We start from the raw sequence: 19,572 nt of genomic DNA, 5'->3' as shown, positions 1-19,572 counted from the left end.
GTGAACTTCGGAGGAATTGCGAGTTGTCTTTCCGTGGGGCATTAACCCCGCAGTGGGGTGGCTCTGGATGTCCCCGAGACGAGTCCTAGCTGCCAGGGGTCTGCCCCCTAAGCGCAAACCTGAATGTTAAAAGTTCACGCAGCACTCGCGAATGAGGAGAATCCCATTGAGAACGAGTTTATTCGATAGAGAGAACAACCATGGCAAACTGGAGAGAAACCAACAAGCACCTTCGCATCCTTCGCAATGCCGAGGCCGGCCAGTACGGCGTGATAGCGGCAATCGCATACAACATTGAGCAAGTCCACGGGCTGATAAAAGCTGCAAAAACAGCGCGCTCTCCGCTCATCATTCAATTTTTCCCATGGGCTATCGAGACATTCGACGGTTTGCTCGTGCGGACCGCCGCCGAAGCTGCTAAACGCGCCGACGTTCCCATTTCCATTCATCTCGACCATGCACAATCGGAAGACCTCATTCGCCGGGCTGCTGAGTTGCCCTTCGACAGCATTATGGTAGACATGTCACACTACGAGAAGGAAGTCAACCTAAGCAAGACAGCGCAGTGGGTGCGACATTGCAATGAGCGACAGATTGCCACTGAAGCCGAACCGGGCCGGATTGAAGGCGGGGAGGACGGAGTGATGGATACAGCTGGGTTGGAAGCATGCATGACCACTGCAGAAGAGGTAGATGAGTTCGTTGCTACAGGGGTCGATGCATTGGCCCCGGCTTTCGGCAACGTCCACGGAGAATATGGCCCCCAAGGGCCTAGCCTCGATTTCCACAGGTAAGAGATCATGTGCTTCATCAACCAGAATACCTTCAGCAGGACTGATAGATGTTTTAGGCTGGATGATATTCGAGGACAGGCAAATGGTAGGGTCCGCTTGGTACTGCACGGAACTAATGGTTTTGAGCCTGAGCTTATGAAGACGTGCATTGCTGCTGGGGTGAGCAAAATAAACGTCAACAAGCTGGTGTTGGACGACTATTATAGCCATCTTCATGCCAATGTCGGAAAGATTCCACATACTCAATTAATTGAGGAGGGAATAGAGAAGGTAGCTCAGCAAACCATCAGGTGGATGGAGATTTGCGGCTCAGCAGGGAAAGCATAGCGCTCTGTACGTGATAGTAACAATATATCAATGGTGACCTGATAGTATACTTGCGTATGTTACTGTCTCGTTCGGCTTCGGGGATTCGGCAGTCGTCCATAATTGTTTCAGTTCATCGCCAAAGGAATGAACTGGCCAACCTGTACGTCGACGGCAGGACTCTAAGAGATCCAGCACGCATTCGCGGGACCGGTTGCCTTGCGTGAACATGCCGGCTAGCCATGTCAGTAATTATGCTTCGGTAAAAATAGCTCCCAACATACCGATAAATAAACATTGCGAAGAGATCAGACTAGAAGCATCATCCTTTAAGGTCATAGCAATACCACATATAATCTCCACGCCTTGTCTAATCCTCGCCTGTCGCTCGATGAATTGATCTAGACCTCCAAGGCTCGGCTCGTGAGAGCAAATCAAGATGTGAGCTACGCAGTGCAATTGCACTGCAACAGCTTTGGTCGTATTAGCATCTCTTGAAAGGGACCATGAGTTCACAAGTGGCATACATACCAAATGCTGGAGTTCTGATCCATATAGGACGAAAGGCTGACGAGAAGCTAGGCGTCATTGAAGGCAGTGGCGAGAACTCAACAGTTAAATAACTCCACCACTCGTCGAGCATGTTTCGCAAGTGCTTCGCCCGACTAACCCTTGCCTGCATATTGATCTCGGCAAGGATACACTCATCCCGCGAACAATAATTGATGACCTTTGAAAGAACAAACACGGATCGAGCAGCAATCTCAGCTGGCGACAGGTCTGCGTACGTCTTCTTGGGAACCCAGAAGGTGAGGGTCTTACGTCTCTCGCGAAAAGCGGCCCACACGTCTTGACAGAGCCATGCCCACCAAACGGCACTTTTGAGTCCACCAGAATCCCCATGTATCACTTGTGATCGTTGAATAAGAAAGACTCCTTCGAGATGCCGTTGCCAGTCTTGGCTCGAATCATCTAACATTTCGTATGTTGAGATGATGAGCGTCGTGGCAAGTAACTCTAGACTAGTTTTGTAGCTCGAATATTGCATAGCTTTCTGGACATAATGTAAAGTCTGGTAATAATACTGTAACGACATTTCGCGATGAGCCTGGTCAGGAGAGGGCGAGTCAGGGTTGATCGAGAGGTGTCGAGAAGAAAGGGCTAGTATTGCATTCAGCAAGCCTGCGTTGCGCATCTTCAAAAGATTAGATCGTTATCACTCAATACCAGGGACGCGCATGTTTTTACCGCAAGATGAGGCACAAATGTGGAAAATTTGTTCGTTGGGTCGAAGAGATCAATCCAAGGGCTGACATGCTGCACGAAATTCTCGAAGAGCGAATATTCCCGCGGAAGGAGCTGAATGGGTTCTTGCGCTTGCCACAGACTTTCTTCATAAGGTAAACTTCCGGGTGACTCAATAATATGGGTATTGAGCTCCGGTTGTAATCCTCTGAGCTCTGCTTGCAAGCCTCCATCGACTTCAAGATGGTTACGATCCACTATCCGTGTAGCACGCTGAAGAGGGGTAATCTGCGACACATCTGCATCCTCGATCGCGTCTGGTCCATAACCTCCGATGACTCCCGAAACCTGAGGACTCTCTCTAACCGCATCATTGGCGAGCAAATCAAACCACCGTACAGTAGCCGCGTTGACGGTTGGCCCGGGTGATTCGATAGAGCTGGTCACTGAGTGCGGTATGTCAGAGGAATAATGGCCCGCTGAGGGTCCGTTGAGGAGTGGTGGTGTTGTTTGATCAATCGCTACTATGGCTGCAAGTTGGTCGAGAGCGTGAAGTGAGGGTTGGTCATGTGCAGGAGTCCACGAGAGAATTGTAGAGTCGTGCTGCCTGTCAGGCGAGTTGTTTGTGCCACTATCAGCCAGGGGTGGGAGAAAGGGCGCAGACGGCTGGGCTGCGTCCGCAGAATCTTCGCCAGTGCCCTCATCTTCAACCGGATGTTCGACTCTTTTTTCAACATGATTTCGGCTGCCAGACGAATGAGAGTAGATGCAGTGCCGGCCGACCTTAAGACACGGGCCACAGACTGGTTTGACTTCGTCGCATTTCAGGTGTCGTTTCCGACAAGTCACACTGTAAATGAATTTAGCTCGGTGATGGACGATGAAAGCAGCCAAGCTTGGAATAAAGCAAGCGACGAAGCAAAAGAAATAGCGGAGGTCTGCATACCAGCCAGTGTTGGTGCGGAGACCGCGACCACGGGATTTCCGGTTACGAGATAATCGAACAGGATTATCACTAACCATTTTGGGGGCAGGTCTCAAATGAAAGCGAGTCGGGAGGGACGTAAAATCTCATTGACCTGCAGTGTCGAGGGAATACGTAGGAAGTGTCGAGGGAGAGGTTGGACTGCAGCTTGGGGCCCCGGACGGAGGCTCGACTCGGTTGTTTCTTGGCATGGGGTAGTTACCTACCTAGTAGGTTGGTATCTATGTAGGCATTTACGTGGGCACACAAAGGTTCCGTCGTTTTTTTTTTTTTTTTTTTTTTTTTTGTCTACAGCTGAATTCATTTCGGTGGCTTATTTTCGATCTTGAACTGAGAAATGGTACATTGTTTCTAAATAAGTGCTCTAGGAATACGATCTATTGCAGGTTACTGAACATCCCACCGTCAGCCAACAATCCCGACCCGTTCACGTAACGACTCATCTCCTCCGATGCCAAAAATACTGCCGGTCCAGCCATATCCTCCGGATCTCCAATCCTCCCAAGTGGAATGCGAGCCTCCAGATAAGCCTTCTTCTTCGGATTCTTCATATCATGATCTGCCAGCTGCGTGTTGATGGTTCCCGGGAGGAGCGCGTTACACCGAATCTTGTGCTTCCCCAGGTTGATTGCCATTGATTGCATCAGAGACAGGACTGCAGCCTTGGTGGGAGTATAGTGTGTCTGGAGACCGCCGCCGACGAGTGCGCTGACTGAGGAGATGCTGATGATGGAACCGCCGTTTCCCTGCTTGACCATCTGGAGTCCTGCTGCCTGGCAGGAGTAGAATGTGCCTTTGACATTAACATCGAGACTTTGATTTAGGAGGGCGGGCTCAATCCTGGAATAACAGGTCAAATGTGTCGCACTTTCGCGAAAGCCTAGAAAGTAGGCGGGTACTCACTCAAGGAAATCGGCTTGCTTGAAAACACCGGCATTTGCGACGAAAACATCCAGCTTCCCCCAGCGCTTCACAGCTTCACTAATCAATGCGGTCGAGGTCTCGGGATTTGTCACATCGCCCGCGATCTCGAGGACTTCTCCTGCTGGCTTTCCCTTCTTGTGTAATAAGTCGACTTCTTCGAGAAGGCTGTGACGGAGATGCTCATCCTTTGGTAAGCCCAGATGGTTGATCGCGACGTTGGCCCCCTGTCTGATATATTCAAGTGCGATTGCGCGACCGATTCCTGTCGTTCCACCGGTGATGGCAGCTGTCTTGCCACGGAGGATATTCCAAGCTGGAAGGGCCATTGTTTCACGTATAAGAAGTGACTGCGCTTGGAAGGAGAGAACGATTGATCGAGAGATGGCGATAAAACAAGAATGGACCGGCCGAAGCAGAAGAAAGTGAATTTGACTGAAGTTCTGATTTCGTCTGCCTTCTTGTTCTTTTGGAGAGGGGGTTGGCCGGGGTACCCTCGTGTCGAGGCGCCCCGCGCTCCCCACACTCTCCAACTGATCACCTCGCAACTCGGCTCGAGGGTAATGTATAGATGAGATGGCATTATTTTACTCGTCATCAGATGCAACAAACCCACATCAAACTGCTTATCATCCAGGTCATTATTTATAAGTAGCTTGGCTCTTGCTAGCACATCACAATCCCCCCTCTATCTTTATCGAGCCTTCTATCTCTTACAGCCCTTCCCCATCACCAAAATGTCCCCCGCTGCAAGCACAGAGCACGCTGAGAATGTATCAGCCGATGCTTCCCAGACTCAACTCACACTCGCCACTAAGGTGATCGCCAGTAAGCCACCTCTCCCTTAGCACAACCCCACCTTCTCACCAACAATCCCAAGTCACCGGCGCAAACCGCGGTATTGGCCTCGGCATCGCCGAATCCTGCCTCGTCAACGGGGCCGAGCACGTCTACTCCATTGACATCGGCGAAACAGGCGATGACTTCGCTGCCCTCTCAAAGCGTTTCCCCAACAAACTCCACGCCATCGCTGCGAACGTCACAGAAGAAGAGACCATAATCGCTGCTATTGACAAGATCATTGCCGAGGCAGGCGGGTTACATGGTGTGGTTGTGAACGCTGGCCGGACACACCACAAGGCCGCGCTGGACTTTACGAAAGAGGAGATTGAGACGCTGTTCAATGTGAATCTGTTCGGGGCGTTCTTTACCGCTAGGGCTGCTGCGAAGGCATTCATTAAGCAAGGAGTTAAGGGAAGTGTGGTTTTTACCGCTAGCATGGCGAGTTATAGGCCGAATAAGGTAGCTTTCCAGCCCTTCCTGGCTCGAGTTATCGGGTTTAAAGAGAGCTTGACTAACAACGACTATCTTCAGAGAGTCCCCTCAGCCCCCTACGGCGCCTCGAAAGCCGGTGTCCGCAATATGACACACACACTCGCGATGGAATGGGCTCAGTATGGTATCCGGGTTAACAGTGTCTCACCTGGTCTTGTGCAGACGGCCATGACATATTGGGTCCCGCAGCAGCCAGACTGGGAGCAGCAGCTGAAGTACTATGGTGGTATCCCAAGGCTAGCACAGGTGCAAGAGCTGGGTGGTGCGTATGTATACCTGCTCAGTGATGCGGCCAGCTACACGACGAGTATTGACATCCCGGTTAATGGTGTTATTGGAAGTAAGTTCTCTGTGGTATATTAATTTTCGTGCATAGGTTATTGACTGGTTAATAGTCTGTTAAGAGCCCCAACCCAGCGAACTGGCTAGGATCTTGCTGGCCCCAAAGATGCGTTGCATCAAACCGAACGGTCCTTGTCGTGCGTTGGATCTTCACTCAAGGGTAAGGGTTATGGCCTTGAAATTTGATAACTTGTAAAAGAATATAAGCTTAGATACATTGTCAATAGTTATGGCGAGCCTTGATATTACTGTTTCGCCATATATATCCACATGAATGGGAGAATGGAATTGATAGGAGATATCAGAAAAAGCTCAATGGTTTTAGTAAGTGCGCAATAAACACACAAATACATATCAATGTGAGGATGATAAATCCAATTACCAGCCCTCTAGAGGTGTAAGACGAGCAAGTACCCCATCCAATGGAGAGGCAGTTGCACTCCGCTTGATTTCAAGTTTCTTATTTGGATCTGCCAACTCCATATGAAATCGTCCCACAGTGGCAGCTACCAAGCAAGCCAATTCGGCCTTCGCAAATCCCTGACCGATACAACTTCGCGGTCCGTGAAGGAACGTCATAAGGGCATAGTTGCTGCTCGCACCCCCGGTGTTAGCTCGTCCAGGCCCAAGCCATCGCTCAGGGTCAAATTTGTCTGCGTCCGGACCCCATAGATCAGGGTGATGGTTGATCACCTCCGGGCATATAGTGAGCATGGTGCCTTTAGGGACTAGGGTTCCGGAGAGCATAGTGTCAACTGGTGGCTCTCTGAAGGTAATTGGTACGGAGGGGTGGAAGCGAAGTACTTCGTTGCAGACGGCGTGGAGGTATGGGAGGGAGTCAAGAGTTGCGGCTGTGATGGGCTCCGGATTTCCAACCGAGATAGGGGGTAGGCTGGCGCGAATCTCTTCTCTAAGACGTTCTTGGACATCCGGGTGTTTGCAAAGAGCGTAGATTGACCATTGCAACGCACTCGAAGTTGTTTCATGGCCGGCGGCAAGGAAAGTCATCATCTGGTCAATGAGCTCCTCGTCGGTGAACATTCCGCTGTTCAGAGCCACTGATAAGATGTCTTTCCCTGTTTCTGATTCATCCGGGTTGTGCTTAATTGTTTCTCTCCTGTCGCTGATGAGTTGCTGCGCTACCTGCCGAACGTAATTGCTTCCTTCTGATATGTCCTCATTTCGCTGGATCGGAAGAGCTTGTAACAGTTTAGCGCCACCCATGACAACACTGGCCGCGAATAGAAGCTTGAGCCAGAGTGGGGGATCTTGGAGCACGCGGTGATATTGAGCGGCTAGTTCATTCTTCGGATCTGCGAGGGATCCGAAGTCTCTGTCCATGCCTGCAAGGCCAATAATGTCCAATGTAGCTTTGCTTGCCCATGGTCGGATTTCAACGATGTTGTCGTCGGGGCTCCCACGTGCCTGCAAATCCTTCTCGATGCATCTGGTCATCTCCACGCTTTTGGCCCAAAAGGTCGGGTAAAGGTCTTTGATATGACGATAGGAAAAAGCAGGCATAAGGTTTTTTCGATGTCTCTAATGCTGGATCAGCTATAGGTCTTATGGAAACTGTGTTAGAATGTACCTACCTTGTGTTCCTGACCTTCTACAAGTAAAATTCCGTGCTTGCCGGCAATACGCCCCAACGAGCGTCGCATCACCGCTGGTTTCTGGAAGTCGTACGCACCTTGGACGAGAAGCTCGCTCAGAGCTTTTGGTGTCGCGACGAGCACCCGCTCCATATTTCCTACTACGTAGTACCGTAGCAGGCCATTATTTGGCACTGTCTTGATCCATTCCCGGATATCCTCGAACGGTGTCTGGATAACGTACGTATCGCTGTTTCCAGTGAGCCATGATCGTCTCTGTCGCGATTAGCATCGGAGAATTGTATTGTATGGTAAAGCACGATAGACCACTTACATGAGGGGTAGGTATGTGCTTAATAGGTGTCAAGAATGCCGGGTAAAGCTGGGTGGCATGAAGAATTTTAAGGGCAGTGATAGCCACGGAGAGAACAACAAACGTTGAGAAGCTGGAAGTTATAGTCGCATAGCTCGCAGCGCCGACATATAACAAACCCCAGGGTATCCGGATCATTTCGAGCTCCAATGTATCCAAGCCGCGTTCAAAGTTGGGTTGTTCTGATCCCGTACTGACTGTATGAGAACAAAACCTCCTCCGGTAGCAAGGGATGTCAGACGGGAGATGGCATTAAGTTTAAGACCACGTCAGGATATAGTGGCGCACTAAGAACTTAGAACGAGCGACTTTCTCAAAGCTAGTGTCTCGGACAGTTTAACTCCCCCGCAGACCGCGAATATACGAGATGTGCGAGGCTGCGAGGCTGCGAGCCCATCATTCCTGACAGGCAGAAACCTTCGAACCTCGGAGCGTCATCGCTGGGGCGTGGTGGGATTGCACTCTGCGCTGATTGGGACTTGCGAGGCTTTAGTGCATGAAGATTACGATCTGGATACTTATTCTGGAATATGACAGCGAATCATATGAGATCTTTTTTTTTTTTTGGATTACCCTCAAGACTTTGACTCGTCCGCAGAAGGCCAGAAAGCTGGTGATGTTTAATGTCTTGTATGCCGTGATCACATTTTTCTATTCCATTACACATAAATTTATCTAACCCATGCCATACAAACCAAAACCCTTAAATTGCACATGCCTTCCCCAAAGGCGCTTTTCAAACCCGCAATCGTAATTCGTACCAGCGATTTCACAATTTACAGCTTTTCGCCAGCGGCCTGCTTCATCTGACCGTACTTCTTGAGACGGATAGCGGAAACGCCAATGAAGCCGGTAGTCTCGGAGGGAGAGAAGTCACCGATCTCGTCCATGCTGGACTCGGACATATCGTACAGCTTCTCGGTCTCGGAGGAGCGACCGAGGATGATCATGTTGCCTTTGTAGGCACGGCAACGGACTTTGCCGTTGACGGTCTTCTGAGAAGCAGTAATGGACTGCTCAAGGAACTCGCGCTCGGGAGAGAAGTAGAGACCGTTGTAGAGGAGCTGTCAAGAAGATGAGCAACCTTGTCTGGGAGGACAAGCTAGGGAAGAACACTAACCTTGGAATAGTTGACAGTAACGAACTGATCACGAAGGGCGCGGACCTCACGGTCGAGGACAAGACCCTCAAGATCACTACGGAAGGTCAATATCAGTATGATCATTCGAAAGGGGGGGGAGGTGAATATGCACATACACATGAGCAGAGCGCAAGCAGGTAAGGCCGGGGGTCTCGTAGCAACCACGGGACTTGATACCAATGAAGCGGTTCTCAACCTATGTAGAATTAGCATCATGCCGGATTTAGATTCTTAAAGCGCATCTCACAATGTCGATACGGCCAATACCGTTGCGACGAGCAATGGCATTAGCAGTCAAGAAAAGCTCAACAGCATCGGTGGCAGTCTTCTGCTCGCCGTTCTCAGTGTACTCGAGCTTGACGGGAAGGCCCTTTTCAAAGTGGACGGTGAAGTCCTCGGGCTTGTCGGGAGCCGAGAGGGGATCCACGGTGAGCTTCCACATGTCGGCAGGGGGCGTGATATCGGGATCCTCGAGGATACCAGCCTCGTAAGAGCAGTGAGCCAAGTTCTCGTCCATACTCCAGGGCTTAGACTTGGTGGATGTGACGGGGATGTCCTTCTCGGCAGCATAGGCGAGGAGATCGTTACGACCAGCGAAGCGCTCGTAGAAGACGGGGTCACGCCACGGGGCAATGACCTTGATATCGGGCTGCAGGGCATAGAAGGCGAGCTCGAAGCGGACCTGGTCGTTACCCTTTCCGGTGCAACCGTGGGAGACAGCAAAGCAGCCTTCCCTCTATTTTCAGAAATCGGTCAGCTTCTATCCACACAACAGCGTTCAAAGAGCGCGACACTAACCTTGGCAACATCGATCTGAGCACGGGCAATCACCGGGCGAGCCAGTGAAGTACCCAAAAGGTAAACATTCTCATAGATGGCGTTGCAAGCAATAGCGGGGAAGCACAGCTCCTCGACAAACTCCCCTGTACGCCGCAAGGTTAACCCCAAACTTGTATAATCTCAGCAATCGTTGGAAGGAACATACGGCGGAGGTCGACAATCTCAGCCTTGACAGCGCCGAGCTTCAGAGCCTTCTCCTTGATGGCATCGAAATCCTCTAGAGAGCGAAGTGTCAGAGCGCAAGTAGCGGTGGAGGACAATTCAGAGCGATCGCTTTACCTTCCTGGCCGACATTGGCAGCTGAGAATCCGTTAGCATCGAAAATGAAGACGCAGCAATCAATTGGGAGGGTGACTCACTGAAAGCAACGACTTCATAGCCCTCGTCGATGAGCCATTTCACTGTGTACTCTGGATCAGCCGGGGCACGTGGGGAAGAAAGCGGAATAGGAAGAAGCTAACAGATGATGCTGGTGTCAAGACCACCGCTGAAAGCAACACAGATCTTTCCTTTGCCCATTTTGAAGAGACGATTTGTTGACAGTGAAGGGAATTGAGGATAAAGAAAGAAGCAGAAGAGGAATGGAGGGGAGATATGAAGGTCGATCGGTTGAGTCACCCCAAGGAAAAAGTTTTGGCGGGATGCGGAAAGCCGGAGTGGAGGCGGCCCTGGCTCCGACCTCGCTGACTCGCTATCAATCTTGCAGCTTGGGTCGCTTGGCACTGATAAGCGTCGATCGCTCGCTTTCCAATTGAACCGGCCTGCTGGCAACAAGGGCAAGCACCGACCTTATTCTCCTTTCTGGCAGTTTGCGGGTCTTGCCAGCATGTCGAGGCTTGAAAGCGCCAGAGCAAACCTAAGTGGCAGCCAGCCCCGATGTCCCCGTCCGGGCCAGGAGTCAGGACGGGCGCCCCGGAAATTGAATGGCAGCGGACGCCGGAAAGCCACTCCAGGAAGTCCAGGCTGCATCAGAGGAGAAGCGGTCTGCCCCTTCAACCTTGGCCTTCCATATTACCTCAATGAAACCCATAAGGGCGTGGCTTTTTCGTTGGTAAGAGAAAACAAAGCACCATAACATTTACTATATGGCCAGCGTGAAAATGTTTCATACTTTGTTAACGAGGAATTGCCTACCTAGGTTGTCCTATTGCCCATTCTTCTCCACCCAAGCTTTGACATCACCATGATTCCAAGCTGCTTAGCCGACTTTCACATTTAACCGACCAAACCCCTCACTTGGGTTCTTTAATGCAATTGACTCAGGCCAGGCTATCAGACTTCGCTCAAAACTTCATTTGCAGAAATGGCATCAAAACAAGCTCCTGACATGGAGGTGAAACCCGCTTCGGGTATCTCCTACTTTACCCCCGCCCAAGAACCCCCAGCGGGAACAGCAGCCGATCCGCAATCTGATAAGGCGCCTATTCCAAAGTTGTTTCAGCCTCTCAAAGTGAGAGGCATCACTTTGCATAACCGTATTGGGGTTTGTGGCCCTGGGTTTTTCTGATATCGACCGTTGTAGCAATGCATAGCTAACAGCTGGGCCACTCGACAGCTTTCACCGCTATGCCAATATTCAGCAGACGATGGACATATGACTGACTGGCATATGGCCCACTTGGGCGGAATCGCTCAGCGTGGGCCCGGGTTTCTGATGATAGAAGCGACGGCAGTCGAGCCAGAAGGACGTATTACACCGCAAGATTTAGGTCTCTGGAAAGATTCACAGATTGAGCCCATGAGACGCGTGATCGAGTTCGCTCACAGCCAGGGTCAAATAATTGGAGTTCAGATCGCGCACGCTGGTCGGAAAGCCAGTACTGTTCCGCCATGGTTATCCTTTGGTGACACTGCTACCGAGAAGGTCGGGGGGTGGCCGAATCGTGTCAGAGGTCCATCAGACATCCCGTTCTCAGACAAATTTCCCGTCCCGAAACAGATGACCAAGGACGATATCGAAAGCTTCAAGGCTTCATGGGTTTCTGCGGTCAAACGGGCTGTTCGTGCAGGAGCTGACTTTGTCGAGATCCATAACGCACACGGCTATCTCCTGATGTCTTTCCTATCACCTGCTGTAAACACAAGAAATGACGAGTACGGTGGAAGCTTTGAGAACCGTATACGACTAAGCCTCGAGATCGCAAAGTTGACCCGAGAAGCCGTCCCAGATCACCTCCCGGTCTTTCTACGGGTGTCCGCTACCGACTGGTTGGAAGAGGTACAGCCCGATCAGCCAAGCTGGCGTTTGGAGGACACAATAAAATTCGCAAAGATTCTGGCCGAGAGCGGCAACGTTGATGTCCTCGATGTCAGTAGCGGTGGCACTCATGCAGCTCAAAAGATCCAATCCAAGCCAGGATTCCAAGCACCCTTCGCGGCCGCTGTGAAGAAAGCAGTAGGGAATAAATTGTTTGTGGGCACTGTTGGGATGATTGATAGCGGCCACCTAGCGAACACATTGCTCGAGAAAGAGGGTTTGGATATCACCCTCATCGGCCGTGGCTTCCAGAAGAATCCAGGGCTCGTCTGGACATTTGCGGAGGAGCTCGGCGTCGAGATTGGAATGGCAAATCAGATCCGATGGGGCTTTTCTTCTCGAGGTGGTGGCCCGTACTTAAGGAAGAGGTCGGGCAAGATCTAGAGAGATTGCAAAACAAACCAAGGTAATCGGTAGATAAAGTCTAATAACGGGCAATGGAACCCTGAAGTAAAATATGTTTAGATCTATTTATAGCCTGGACAATACTAAATTGGTATATACAATAATAAATGGTTCGAAAACACTGCAACTCTCCGTTACAGATGGTGTTGAACGCTAGAAAAGGTACTTCCCTGGTACTCTGCACAGGTGAAATTAGCGCGTGTGTTCCTTCAGCCACCAAGGACAGAAAACTCACCATCCCATGTCTGCAACGCCGCTTTTTCCGCATCCCATCCCCACAGGAACTCTTGCGTCTGTCTATCTGACCATTTGTCAGGATTTGACCCTCCTGTTAACGATGCACGAAACTGTTCATCACGTGCCAACTGTTCCGGCCCATCTGGCAAGTGCAAGGTGATTCGGTTCAACGACCCAGACTGCTGCACTGTCTCTGCACGCTGTTTGCGGGACTTTTCATATGCTTGTAGCGCAAGAGGAATCTGTCCTTTCGATGTGATCTCCGATAATAACACCCCCAGCGCTGCGGCATCCTCCACGGCCTGAGCAGCGCCTTGCGCAACGTACGGTCTGATGAGAGTGGGTAAGCTGATGCCTTCTTGCTCAACTGCTTTACGGTCTGATGAAGCACTTACAGCATCGGATGGCACGCGTCTCCAATCAATGCCACAGACCCCTGAATCCATGTCTTCAACGGTGGATGTAGACACAGCTTCCACTCCAGAACCTCATCGTCAGGTACCAAGTCAATGAGCTTGTTGACAATCGGATCCCATCCCTCATAGTCGTCAATCATTCTCTGCTTTGAGCCTCTCGTGGTCCATGACTCCTCAATTCCGTGGCGGTCAGGATGGAGAAGGACAACATTGAACAGTTCATAATTTCGGACCGGATAAGCGATGAGATGCCGTTCTGGACCAAGCCAGCGTGTAGCTTCTGGGACTTCAACTAGCTTTTTCAGGTCAGGGTCGCTCTCCATGGCGCTTCTAGGGAGCATTATCCGATACGCCGCATCGCCGGTTGCCATCGGCTTCGATGCATTCTCGCCTAGCAGTTGATCACGGATCATCGACTTGATGCCGTCAGCTGCAATGATAATATCAGCATTAACAACACTGCCGCTGGCGAGCGTCACTGTTGTGGAGTCAAAGTCGACATTTGTTACGTGCGAGTTCACACGTAGCTCCACGTTTTCCAGCTCCAGAGCCTTCTCGATTAGTGCGTTATGAAGGTCTGCCCGATGAATGACCACTTGTTGGCCAAAGGTCTTGTTCACTGGCATAGTACCAAGAAGACTGCCGTCTTGCCACCGCCGTACGTGGATTTGCTCTAGTGCAACATCCTTGGCGTGTATTAATGGTGATACTTTCCATCCTAAGAACCTATCAGCATATTTGCATTGGCTACAATCGATTTGAACTTACGGTCAAACAACGTTAACATATTCGGGGAAACCTGAATACCTGCACCGACCTCAAGAAGCTGAGTGGCTATCAATCCCTGGACTCAACATTTCTTGACCGAGAGTTCTCCATACCTTCGGTGCTGATTCTAGGATTGTAATGTGGTGGCCTCGTAGGCCTAGGGTTAAGGCTGCAGCCATGCCGCCAATTCCTTGGTCAATTAGTTGCTGATTATTACGTACAAGGCACATCTCTCAAAGGCTTTCAGAGACATACCGGCCCTGCAGTACTGACATTAGTCGCGAAGCTCCGTGTCAGACTGATCAATGAACTTACCCAACAACGACAACCTCTAAGGGTGTCTTAGCCTGTGTGATCGCCATGGCAGTTGTGAGGCTGATTGCTACCCTCTATTTCCTCGAATTTGGCGCTGGCCGGTCGTGGTATAATGGGTCGGAAGACAAGTATTATTGACTAGATTTGTACACTCTGCAAGACCCGGGTGTACTCCGGATTATATGGGGCAAGATTGAAAGACTAATGGGATGGAATGAGAGACAAAATTCCGGATCATGGGGCGAAGAAGCTTGATAATTATATTATCGGGCTTGCTCTCCGGTAAGTACGGCAAAAGCCTTCGATTCTCCACTTCACCCTAGCTCGGACTTAGGAGTACATAATGCGCATTATTAAACATGAAAAGCTTACGTTGTATAGGACGAACCATCAAAATTCGACATAAACCACCCTTTGCGATCAAATTTGGGAAGACGGTGGTGATGCAGCACCACCTATCTTGTGCCCCTTGTCCCGGGGAGACCCCATATTAGAGTTAGAATTCTGTTGCATGCAAGGGCCACGAGAATTTGATTTTGCTGCTCAATCTATGGTTCAACCAGGTGGCCGAAGTCGCCTCTCGGGACGCACTCGGCCTTGCTCGAATCATCACGCCTCTGCAAGCGGAGCCAGCTTTGAATGTGGAGATGAGCCGTTCGGCTTTTCCTCCTGCGTCGATTTGCCGAGCTTTAATATCCCATCCCCAGATGGGCAGCTCGGGGCTCCGTAAGACTGGTGATGATGCCCCAGGGGACAGCCCCATTGTTCTTTCTATCCGCTGATCTCAGATTGTCTGTTTGAGAGCGGCCCCAAGAAAGACCCAAAACTTATCACGATATCTACGGCAACAACTGTATCACCGACTGCCGAACAACCGCTTTTCTGTCCTGACTTGCACCCTGCCCCCTTTTGTTTCACGAAACAAAAGTTGATATGGCCTGATCCGATGAGACCGATGTAGTGACGTGCAACACAAAAAAAAGCATGTTCTTGCGGACAGTCAGATGACCGAGCTTTCTACGGCAGAACGGGTTCAAGTGTCGCTTTAATGTGAACTGGAATCATCTTGTAGGAGCTCTCTAACATAGGCATGTCAGTTATTTCAGAGCACAGTAGCTTCTGAACGACGCTTCAGCCTTCACCCAGATGGTTTGCTTTGCCTGTTCATTGGTATGGATTCTTGGAATACTCATGATTCCCCACTTGTAGGTATATGGCCATCCACCCAGCGTTGAGTAATTCCTCCCCGAGGCACCTAATTTTATACCGGAAAATATACCTCCTACCTTATTGTCCCCCAGACATTCAAACAAGATCTACATCGCATGATCTCACTCAACCAGGAATAAACCTCTGTGAACTCAGAAGCAGCAATACGCCTATAATCATAGCCGGTATGATTCCGGCCCGGCGGCCCCATACCGTGTAATTAATATGTACTATGGCGTTGCGCGGTAGTGAGGGACTCGGCATTTAGCCCTGGGCTCTCGATGCCGTCGAGGTGGGTTCTCATGGACGTCAAACCTTCGATGTATATGCGACCATTTGACTCTCAGGCCGGGAAAAGCCTAAGATTTGTGACTTTATGGTTTTGAGATGTACACTTCATTTTACACGGCAAGGTCGGTCTTGTAATATTTCAAGGGACTACATTTACACCTGGCAGTGACAAGCTCTTACACTTCAAGGTGGCGATGGGGCACTCATCGACATGCCGCCGGAAGACAAACGACGCACCAACAGGGGCGATTCTCTTGGGTGGAAGGCACGGTGGATGCAAGTCTGTCGCACCTTCCTCTCGTTGCTAATAGTTCTGAGAGAACAATGGACTATATTTGTGCCTTGCCTGTATGTGGCAAATTGAACCGAATAGTACCTCTCCTTTTAGAAAATCAGGAGGTCAGTATGGTAGGCTTGGCTAGTATAATATCGGCCGTGTCTGATTTGCTCCTCCTTAAGTAGTCTGTATTTCTACCATCTGATTTGGCAGGTGCGATGGGCGTTGGTCGTTCCTTCCTGTATAGCCAGCTGCACCTCCCTAATTGAAAGAGGTAGTATGTAGAACGAACGATTGCCTGTGTGTCTCAGTAATCAAGGAAGGGGCGATGCGCATAGCATCAGTCGCACTTTCCCTACCCGAGATGCAACCATTGCAGGAAGGAATGAACTTTCCAATATAGGCAGGCGCAGGATATTGGAGGTGGTGACCGAAACTGGAATGTGCAGGTGATAGCTGGAGATCTTACCTGCCGTGTTGAGGAATGTACCACGACAAGATCCTTTTTAATGGGGAAAGCGCAAAGAGATGCTGAGGGACTCTGGGAAGTTGGAGCTGGATGGAATCCATTGCACTTGCCAGGTAGGGGTGGGACTAAACATATGGGCTGTGAAGAAAAAGTTCAAGACACGCAATTTACAATGTGCGCTTTCTTACTAGGTACCTAGGTGGATGGCGATTTGCGTCATGGATACTTCTTGTTCGATTCGCTTCATTGCCACCCAAAGATGGGCGTGATCAAATTGATCCTTCCCCTACTAGGTGGGTTGTTTGAGGACTAAGCGTTGCTGCAGTGAAGGGTGGTTTCGACTCAGCGTCAATATGTACTGTGTAGATAAAAGAAAATACAAGAAGATCAAAGATATATGCCATCAGTAATATGTGAAGCCGGCGAAGGCGTGTATGTGTATATGTATGCTCAAGTCATGTACAGTCATCAGTCTATGATGCGCGGAAGGAGTGTGGTATCATATGAAACGCCGGGAAGCAACGCCATAAAAGTCAAAGAAATTTCTTGTAGAGGGTAGGAAACGGATGCATATATGAAAAGAAAGTGGCGAGTTGAATCGTAATGAAATAAATAGTCGTAGTGCTGAGGCGGGGCCGAAAGTGCTCGGCAAATAATCTGTCGGATTGGAGTCGTATAAGCGTGTGCAAAGGTCGTTCAAGATCGACTTCATGATATAAATGTACAATGTATGGAGTTTGAAAGGTCGTTTAAGCCCTAAACATAAGACGTAGTCGACTGGACCGCTTCTTTTTCTCCTTTGGTTTTGGGTCCATCTCGGAGTAACGGGATTCAGCCACCGAAGGAGCTTTGGACGGAGCGCGCGAGGGCGCTCTTGATGGCGCCCTCGACGGCGCCTTCGAAGGGGCTTTAGATGGTACAGCCTTGGATTTCCTGGAGAAGACGGATTCTGTCTTGGTTTCTACCCTCGTGGGTGCGTGACTAGATCGAGGAGCCCTAGATCGGCGAGAGCGACGGGATGATGCTCTAGACTCTTCATCGTCGAACTTGAACCGAGGGTCACGGGAGAGTCGCGCTGTAGTTACGTCGATGCCAGACATCATGGCAGCCCTAGGTGTAATAAATTCGCCGTCCACTGAGGTTGCGACGCTCACGGCCTCTGCGTCTGCTACACCTCGCCGCCACATCTCCACGGAGCTGAGACAGTCTGTGTTGAATTCAAGCATCTCGTCCATTTGCCTTGATCGATCTTCGGCTTCCTCCTCTTCCTCTTCTTTCTGGCCGGACCGCATCTGTTTCACGATCTTGTAGCCTCCAAACATGACGATCGTGGCAGTGAGGCCAACACCAGCGGCAATTAGGAACTGTGGGCTGGCGAGTAAAGCCCAGACGGTGGGCGCTGCAGTCTTCAGCATGGCGAGCGCCGAGGGTGCCATTTTGGTGGCGAGATTACTGATCTCTGCAAGCGTGAGTGCTACCGCAGCCATAGCATCAGGGTTCTTCTGAAGGTGGCTAATGGTAGCTGTCGCGGTGTGTTGCACACAGTTTGCCTCCTCCAGCAACCATTGCGCTCTACCCACGAGACCACTCAGTTCTGGGTTGTCGAGTTCTTGGAGCTGTTGGTTGTGTCGAGGCGATGGCTGCCGAGCTAAAGCAGCTGGATTGAAGTCGCCATACGCCAAATCCATATCGATATGCGCGTCGGATTTAGATCGGGCTGTGGGAGGGCGAACTTGGGATTGTTGCACTGCGATATCATGATGAGTGTGACGTCGGATCATTTCTGCCGGAGGGCCATGGTAAGACTCGGCACGCGGCGCGGTGTAGTGCAGGTCCTGCTCATAGACCGAGCCACCGCGAGGGCGATCGTGGTGATGTCTCCGACTTGAATGATGATGCCGCGAATGGCTCCTTCGGGAGGAAGCTACTGACGGGCTGTCGTCGATGGTGTAGTTCTGCAAGGCCTTCAATGCTTGACGCTCGGCAATCTGCTCTGCAATCTTTGCATTGCGCTCGGATTGGACTTGGGCTTTGCGCTCACGGTAGGCATTTTTGGCTTGGCTGAAGACACCGAACAGGTGTTTGCTCTGTTGCGGTTGGAGTCAGGACCGGTTGAAAGTAAAAGCAATATATCTTCAATTACACACCGTGCTGACTACCTTTCCAGACTTGTCTATCACGGCGATGGTCTCACCAAACGGAGGCATGTTTGACCAGGTTTGTGAGACGACAAGGGGCCTGCAGTTGTTGACTGGCCGCCACAAATGCTCACGACGATTTGAACCGACCGAATGGAAATCAAATGACGAAGAGCATTGATAAATGATCTGCGAAATTAAGGACCTCGCTCAATGATGATTGAAAGACGAGCGGTGTAGAAGAGACCAAGGGCTAGATTGACAGGGTATCGAAACTAAAGCCGGATCGTGTGGAGCAAGAGCCGTGATCCTCTTTTTGTACCCGCCTTTCGGTCTGGCCCTTGGATTGACGTTCGGACAAGGCTGACGCTGAAGCTGCAAGAGAAGCGTTTGATAACAGTAAACGATGTTGCTTGGAAAGTTGGTGCCTAGGGGCAAAGTTGCACACTCCAGCTGAAGGCGCCGGTTATATATACGGACGGGAAGAGAAGGGCGAATGTCGGGACTTATTAACGTATGAGCAAAGCGATAACCGCGCCACTACGGCGTTTCCGCTGGAACAGGTATAATAGAGAATCAAAGTTATGCGTTGAAGGAGGCTGGGGGGGGGTGAGCGAAGCAGGCGCCTAAAAGGGAACGAAGCGACGAACAGGAGAGAATCCTGGACGATGAGGGGGAGAGTGGTTGGGTGTCGACGAAGCTAAGAACAAGGCCCCAATTTGGTGCTCAGGCTTGCAGATGCAACTTCTGAATGGCTGTCACGTCGATAGCCGATCCGTGGGGATCGAGTGGTGAGTTGGCTCGCTTCAGTGCGTGTTCTTTAAGTGAAGCTGCTCTGCTGGATTGGCTGCAGAGTGCTTGGGTACATTGTCAGGTACTTGGAGTCGGGTACTCATCTATTCTTTGATAATATTCA

General features: G+C 50.6%; 10 protein-coding genes across 10 annotated transcripts; 4 read left to right on the top strand and 6 right to left on the bottom strand.

Annotated features, from left to right (window-relative positions):
• Positions 1-7: 7 nt before the first annotated feature.
• BJY04DRAFT_176940 (class II fructose-bisphosphate aldolase) lies at positions 8-1,160 on the top strand. The gene has a single exon (XM_073709545.1). The coding sequence runs from the start codon at positions 201-203 to the stop codon at positions 792-794; it is 594 nt and encodes a 197-aa protein (XP_073576780.1). The 5' UTR covers positions 8-200; the 3' UTR covers positions 795-1,160.
• On the bottom strand, positions 1,149-3,435 carry BJY04DRAFT_227218 (Zn(II)2Cys6 transcription factor; the record flags this gene model as incomplete). The annotated part of the gene is made up of 5 exons (XM_073718585.1): positions 3,292-3,435; positions 2,349-3,195; positions 1,632-2,295; positions 1,385-1,573; positions 1,149-1,336 (listed from the first exon to the last, which is right to left on the bottom strand). The coding sequence occupies exons 1-5, from the start codon at positions 3,366-3,368 to the stop codon at positions 1,149-1,151; spliced, it is 1,965 nt and encodes a 654-aa protein (XP_073576779.1). The 5' UTR covers positions 3,369-3,435.
• Positions 3,436-3,676: 241 nt separating this feature from the next.
• On the bottom strand, positions 3,677-4,868 carry BJY04DRAFT_176938 (SDR family NAD(P)-dependent oxidoreductase). The gene is made up of 2 exons (XM_073709544.1): positions 4,234-4,868; positions 3,677-4,170 (listed from the first exon to the last, which is right to left on the bottom strand). The coding sequence occupies exons 1-2, from the start codon at positions 4,578-4,580 to the stop codon at positions 3,708-3,710; spliced, it is 810 nt and encodes a 269-aa protein (XP_073576778.1). The 5' UTR covers positions 4,581-4,868; the 3' UTR covers positions 3,677-3,707.
• Positions 4,869-4,988: 120 nt separating this feature from the next.
• On the top strand, positions 4,989-5,949 carry BJY04DRAFT_212931 (uncharacterized protein; the record flags this gene model as incomplete). Its single annotated transcript, XM_073714733.1, has 2 exons — positions 4,989-5,079; positions 5,132-5,949. The coding sequence occupies 2 exons, from the start codon at positions 4,989-4,991 to the stop codon at positions 5,947-5,949; spliced, it is 909 nt and encodes a 302-aa protein (XP_073576777.1).
• Positions 5,950-6,081: 132 nt separating this feature from the next.
• On the bottom strand, positions 6,082-8,260 carry BJY04DRAFT_176936 (cytochrome P450). The gene is made up of 3 exons (XM_073709543.1): positions 7,855-8,260; positions 7,521-7,796; positions 6,082-7,467 (listed from the first exon to the last, which is right to left on the bottom strand). The coding sequence occupies exons 1-3, from the start codon at positions 8,029-8,031 to the stop codon at positions 6,307-6,309; spliced, it is 1,614 nt and encodes a 537-aa protein (XP_073576776.1). The 5' UTR covers positions 8,032-8,260; the 3' UTR covers positions 6,082-6,306.
• Positions 8,261-8,483: 223 nt separating this feature from the next.
• BJY04DRAFT_176931 (argininosuccinate synthase) lies at positions 8,484-10,524 on the bottom strand. Its single transcript, XM_073709542.1, has 9 exons — positions 10,336-10,524; positions 10,234-10,275; positions 10,154-10,174; positions 10,020-10,091; positions 9,833-9,957; positions 9,282-9,770; positions 9,151-9,230; positions 9,014-9,089; positions 8,484-8,957 (listed from the first exon to the last, which is right to left on the bottom strand). The coding sequence occupies exons 1-9, from the start codon at positions 10,391-10,393 to the stop codon at positions 8,670-8,672; spliced, it is 1,251 nt and encodes a 416-aa protein (XP_073576775.1). The 5' UTR covers positions 10,394-10,524; the 3' UTR covers positions 8,484-8,669.
• On the top strand, positions 10,500-11,138 carry BJY04DRAFT_44311 (uncharacterized protein). Its single transcript, XM_073720398.1, has 2 exons — positions 10,500-10,925; positions 11,013-11,138. Exons 1-2 carry the CDS (start codon positions 10,701-10,703, stop codon positions 11,091-11,093), a joined length of 306 nt encoding a protein of 101 aa, XP_073576774.1. The 5' UTR covers positions 10,500-10,700; the 3' UTR covers positions 11,094-11,138.
• BJY04DRAFT_176927 (NADH:flavin oxidoreductase/NADH oxidase) lies at positions 10,526-12,613 on the top strand. Its single transcript, XM_073709541.1, has 3 exons — positions 10,526-10,925; positions 11,013-11,357; positions 11,430-12,613. The coding sequence occupies exons 2-3, from the start codon at positions 11,178-11,180 to the stop codon at positions 12,513-12,515; spliced, it is 1,266 nt and encodes a 421-aa protein (XP_073576773.1). The 5' UTR covers positions 10,526-10,925; positions 11,013-11,177; the 3' UTR covers positions 12,516-12,613.
• An 11-nt stretch (positions 12,614-12,624) lies between these two features.
• BJY04DRAFT_176925 (putative salicylate hydroxylase) lies at positions 12,625-14,694 on the bottom strand. Its single transcript, XM_073709540.1, has 8 exons — positions 14,655-14,694; positions 14,273-14,555; positions 14,213-14,217; positions 14,071-14,147; positions 13,958-14,015; positions 13,169-13,907; positions 12,772-13,103; positions 12,625-12,714 (listed from the first exon to the last, which is right to left on the bottom strand). The coding sequence occupies exons 2-8, from the start codon at positions 14,317-14,319 to the stop codon at positions 12,671-12,673; spliced, it is 1,302 nt and encodes a 433-aa protein (XP_073576772.1). The 5' UTR covers positions 14,320-14,555; positions 14,655-14,694; the 3' UTR covers positions 12,625-12,670.
• A 2,478-nt stretch (positions 14,695-17,172) lies between these two features.
• BJY04DRAFT_44235 (uncharacterized protein) lies at positions 17,173-19,163 on the bottom strand. Its single transcript, XM_073720397.1, has 2 exons — positions 18,666-19,163; positions 17,173-18,605 (listed from the first exon to the last, which is right to left on the bottom strand). The coding sequence occupies exons 1-2, from the start codon at positions 18,723-18,725 to the stop codon at positions 17,268-17,270; spliced, it is 1,398 nt and encodes a 465-aa protein (XP_073576771.1). The 5' UTR covers positions 18,726-19,163; the 3' UTR covers positions 17,173-17,267.
• Between the last annotated feature and the right edge of the window lie 409 nt (positions 19,164-19,572).

Source organism: Aspergillus karnatakaensis (genome assembly GCF_047715665.1).
Source record: "Aspergillus karnatakaensis strain CBS 102800 unplaced genomic scaffold BJY04scaffold_2, whole genome shotgun sequence".
NCBI lineage: Eukaryota > Fungi > Ascomycota > Eurotiomycetes > Eurotiales > Aspergillaceae > Aspergillus > Aspergillus karnatakaensis.
This window is presented reverse-complemented; position numbering and strand designations above follow the sequence as displayed.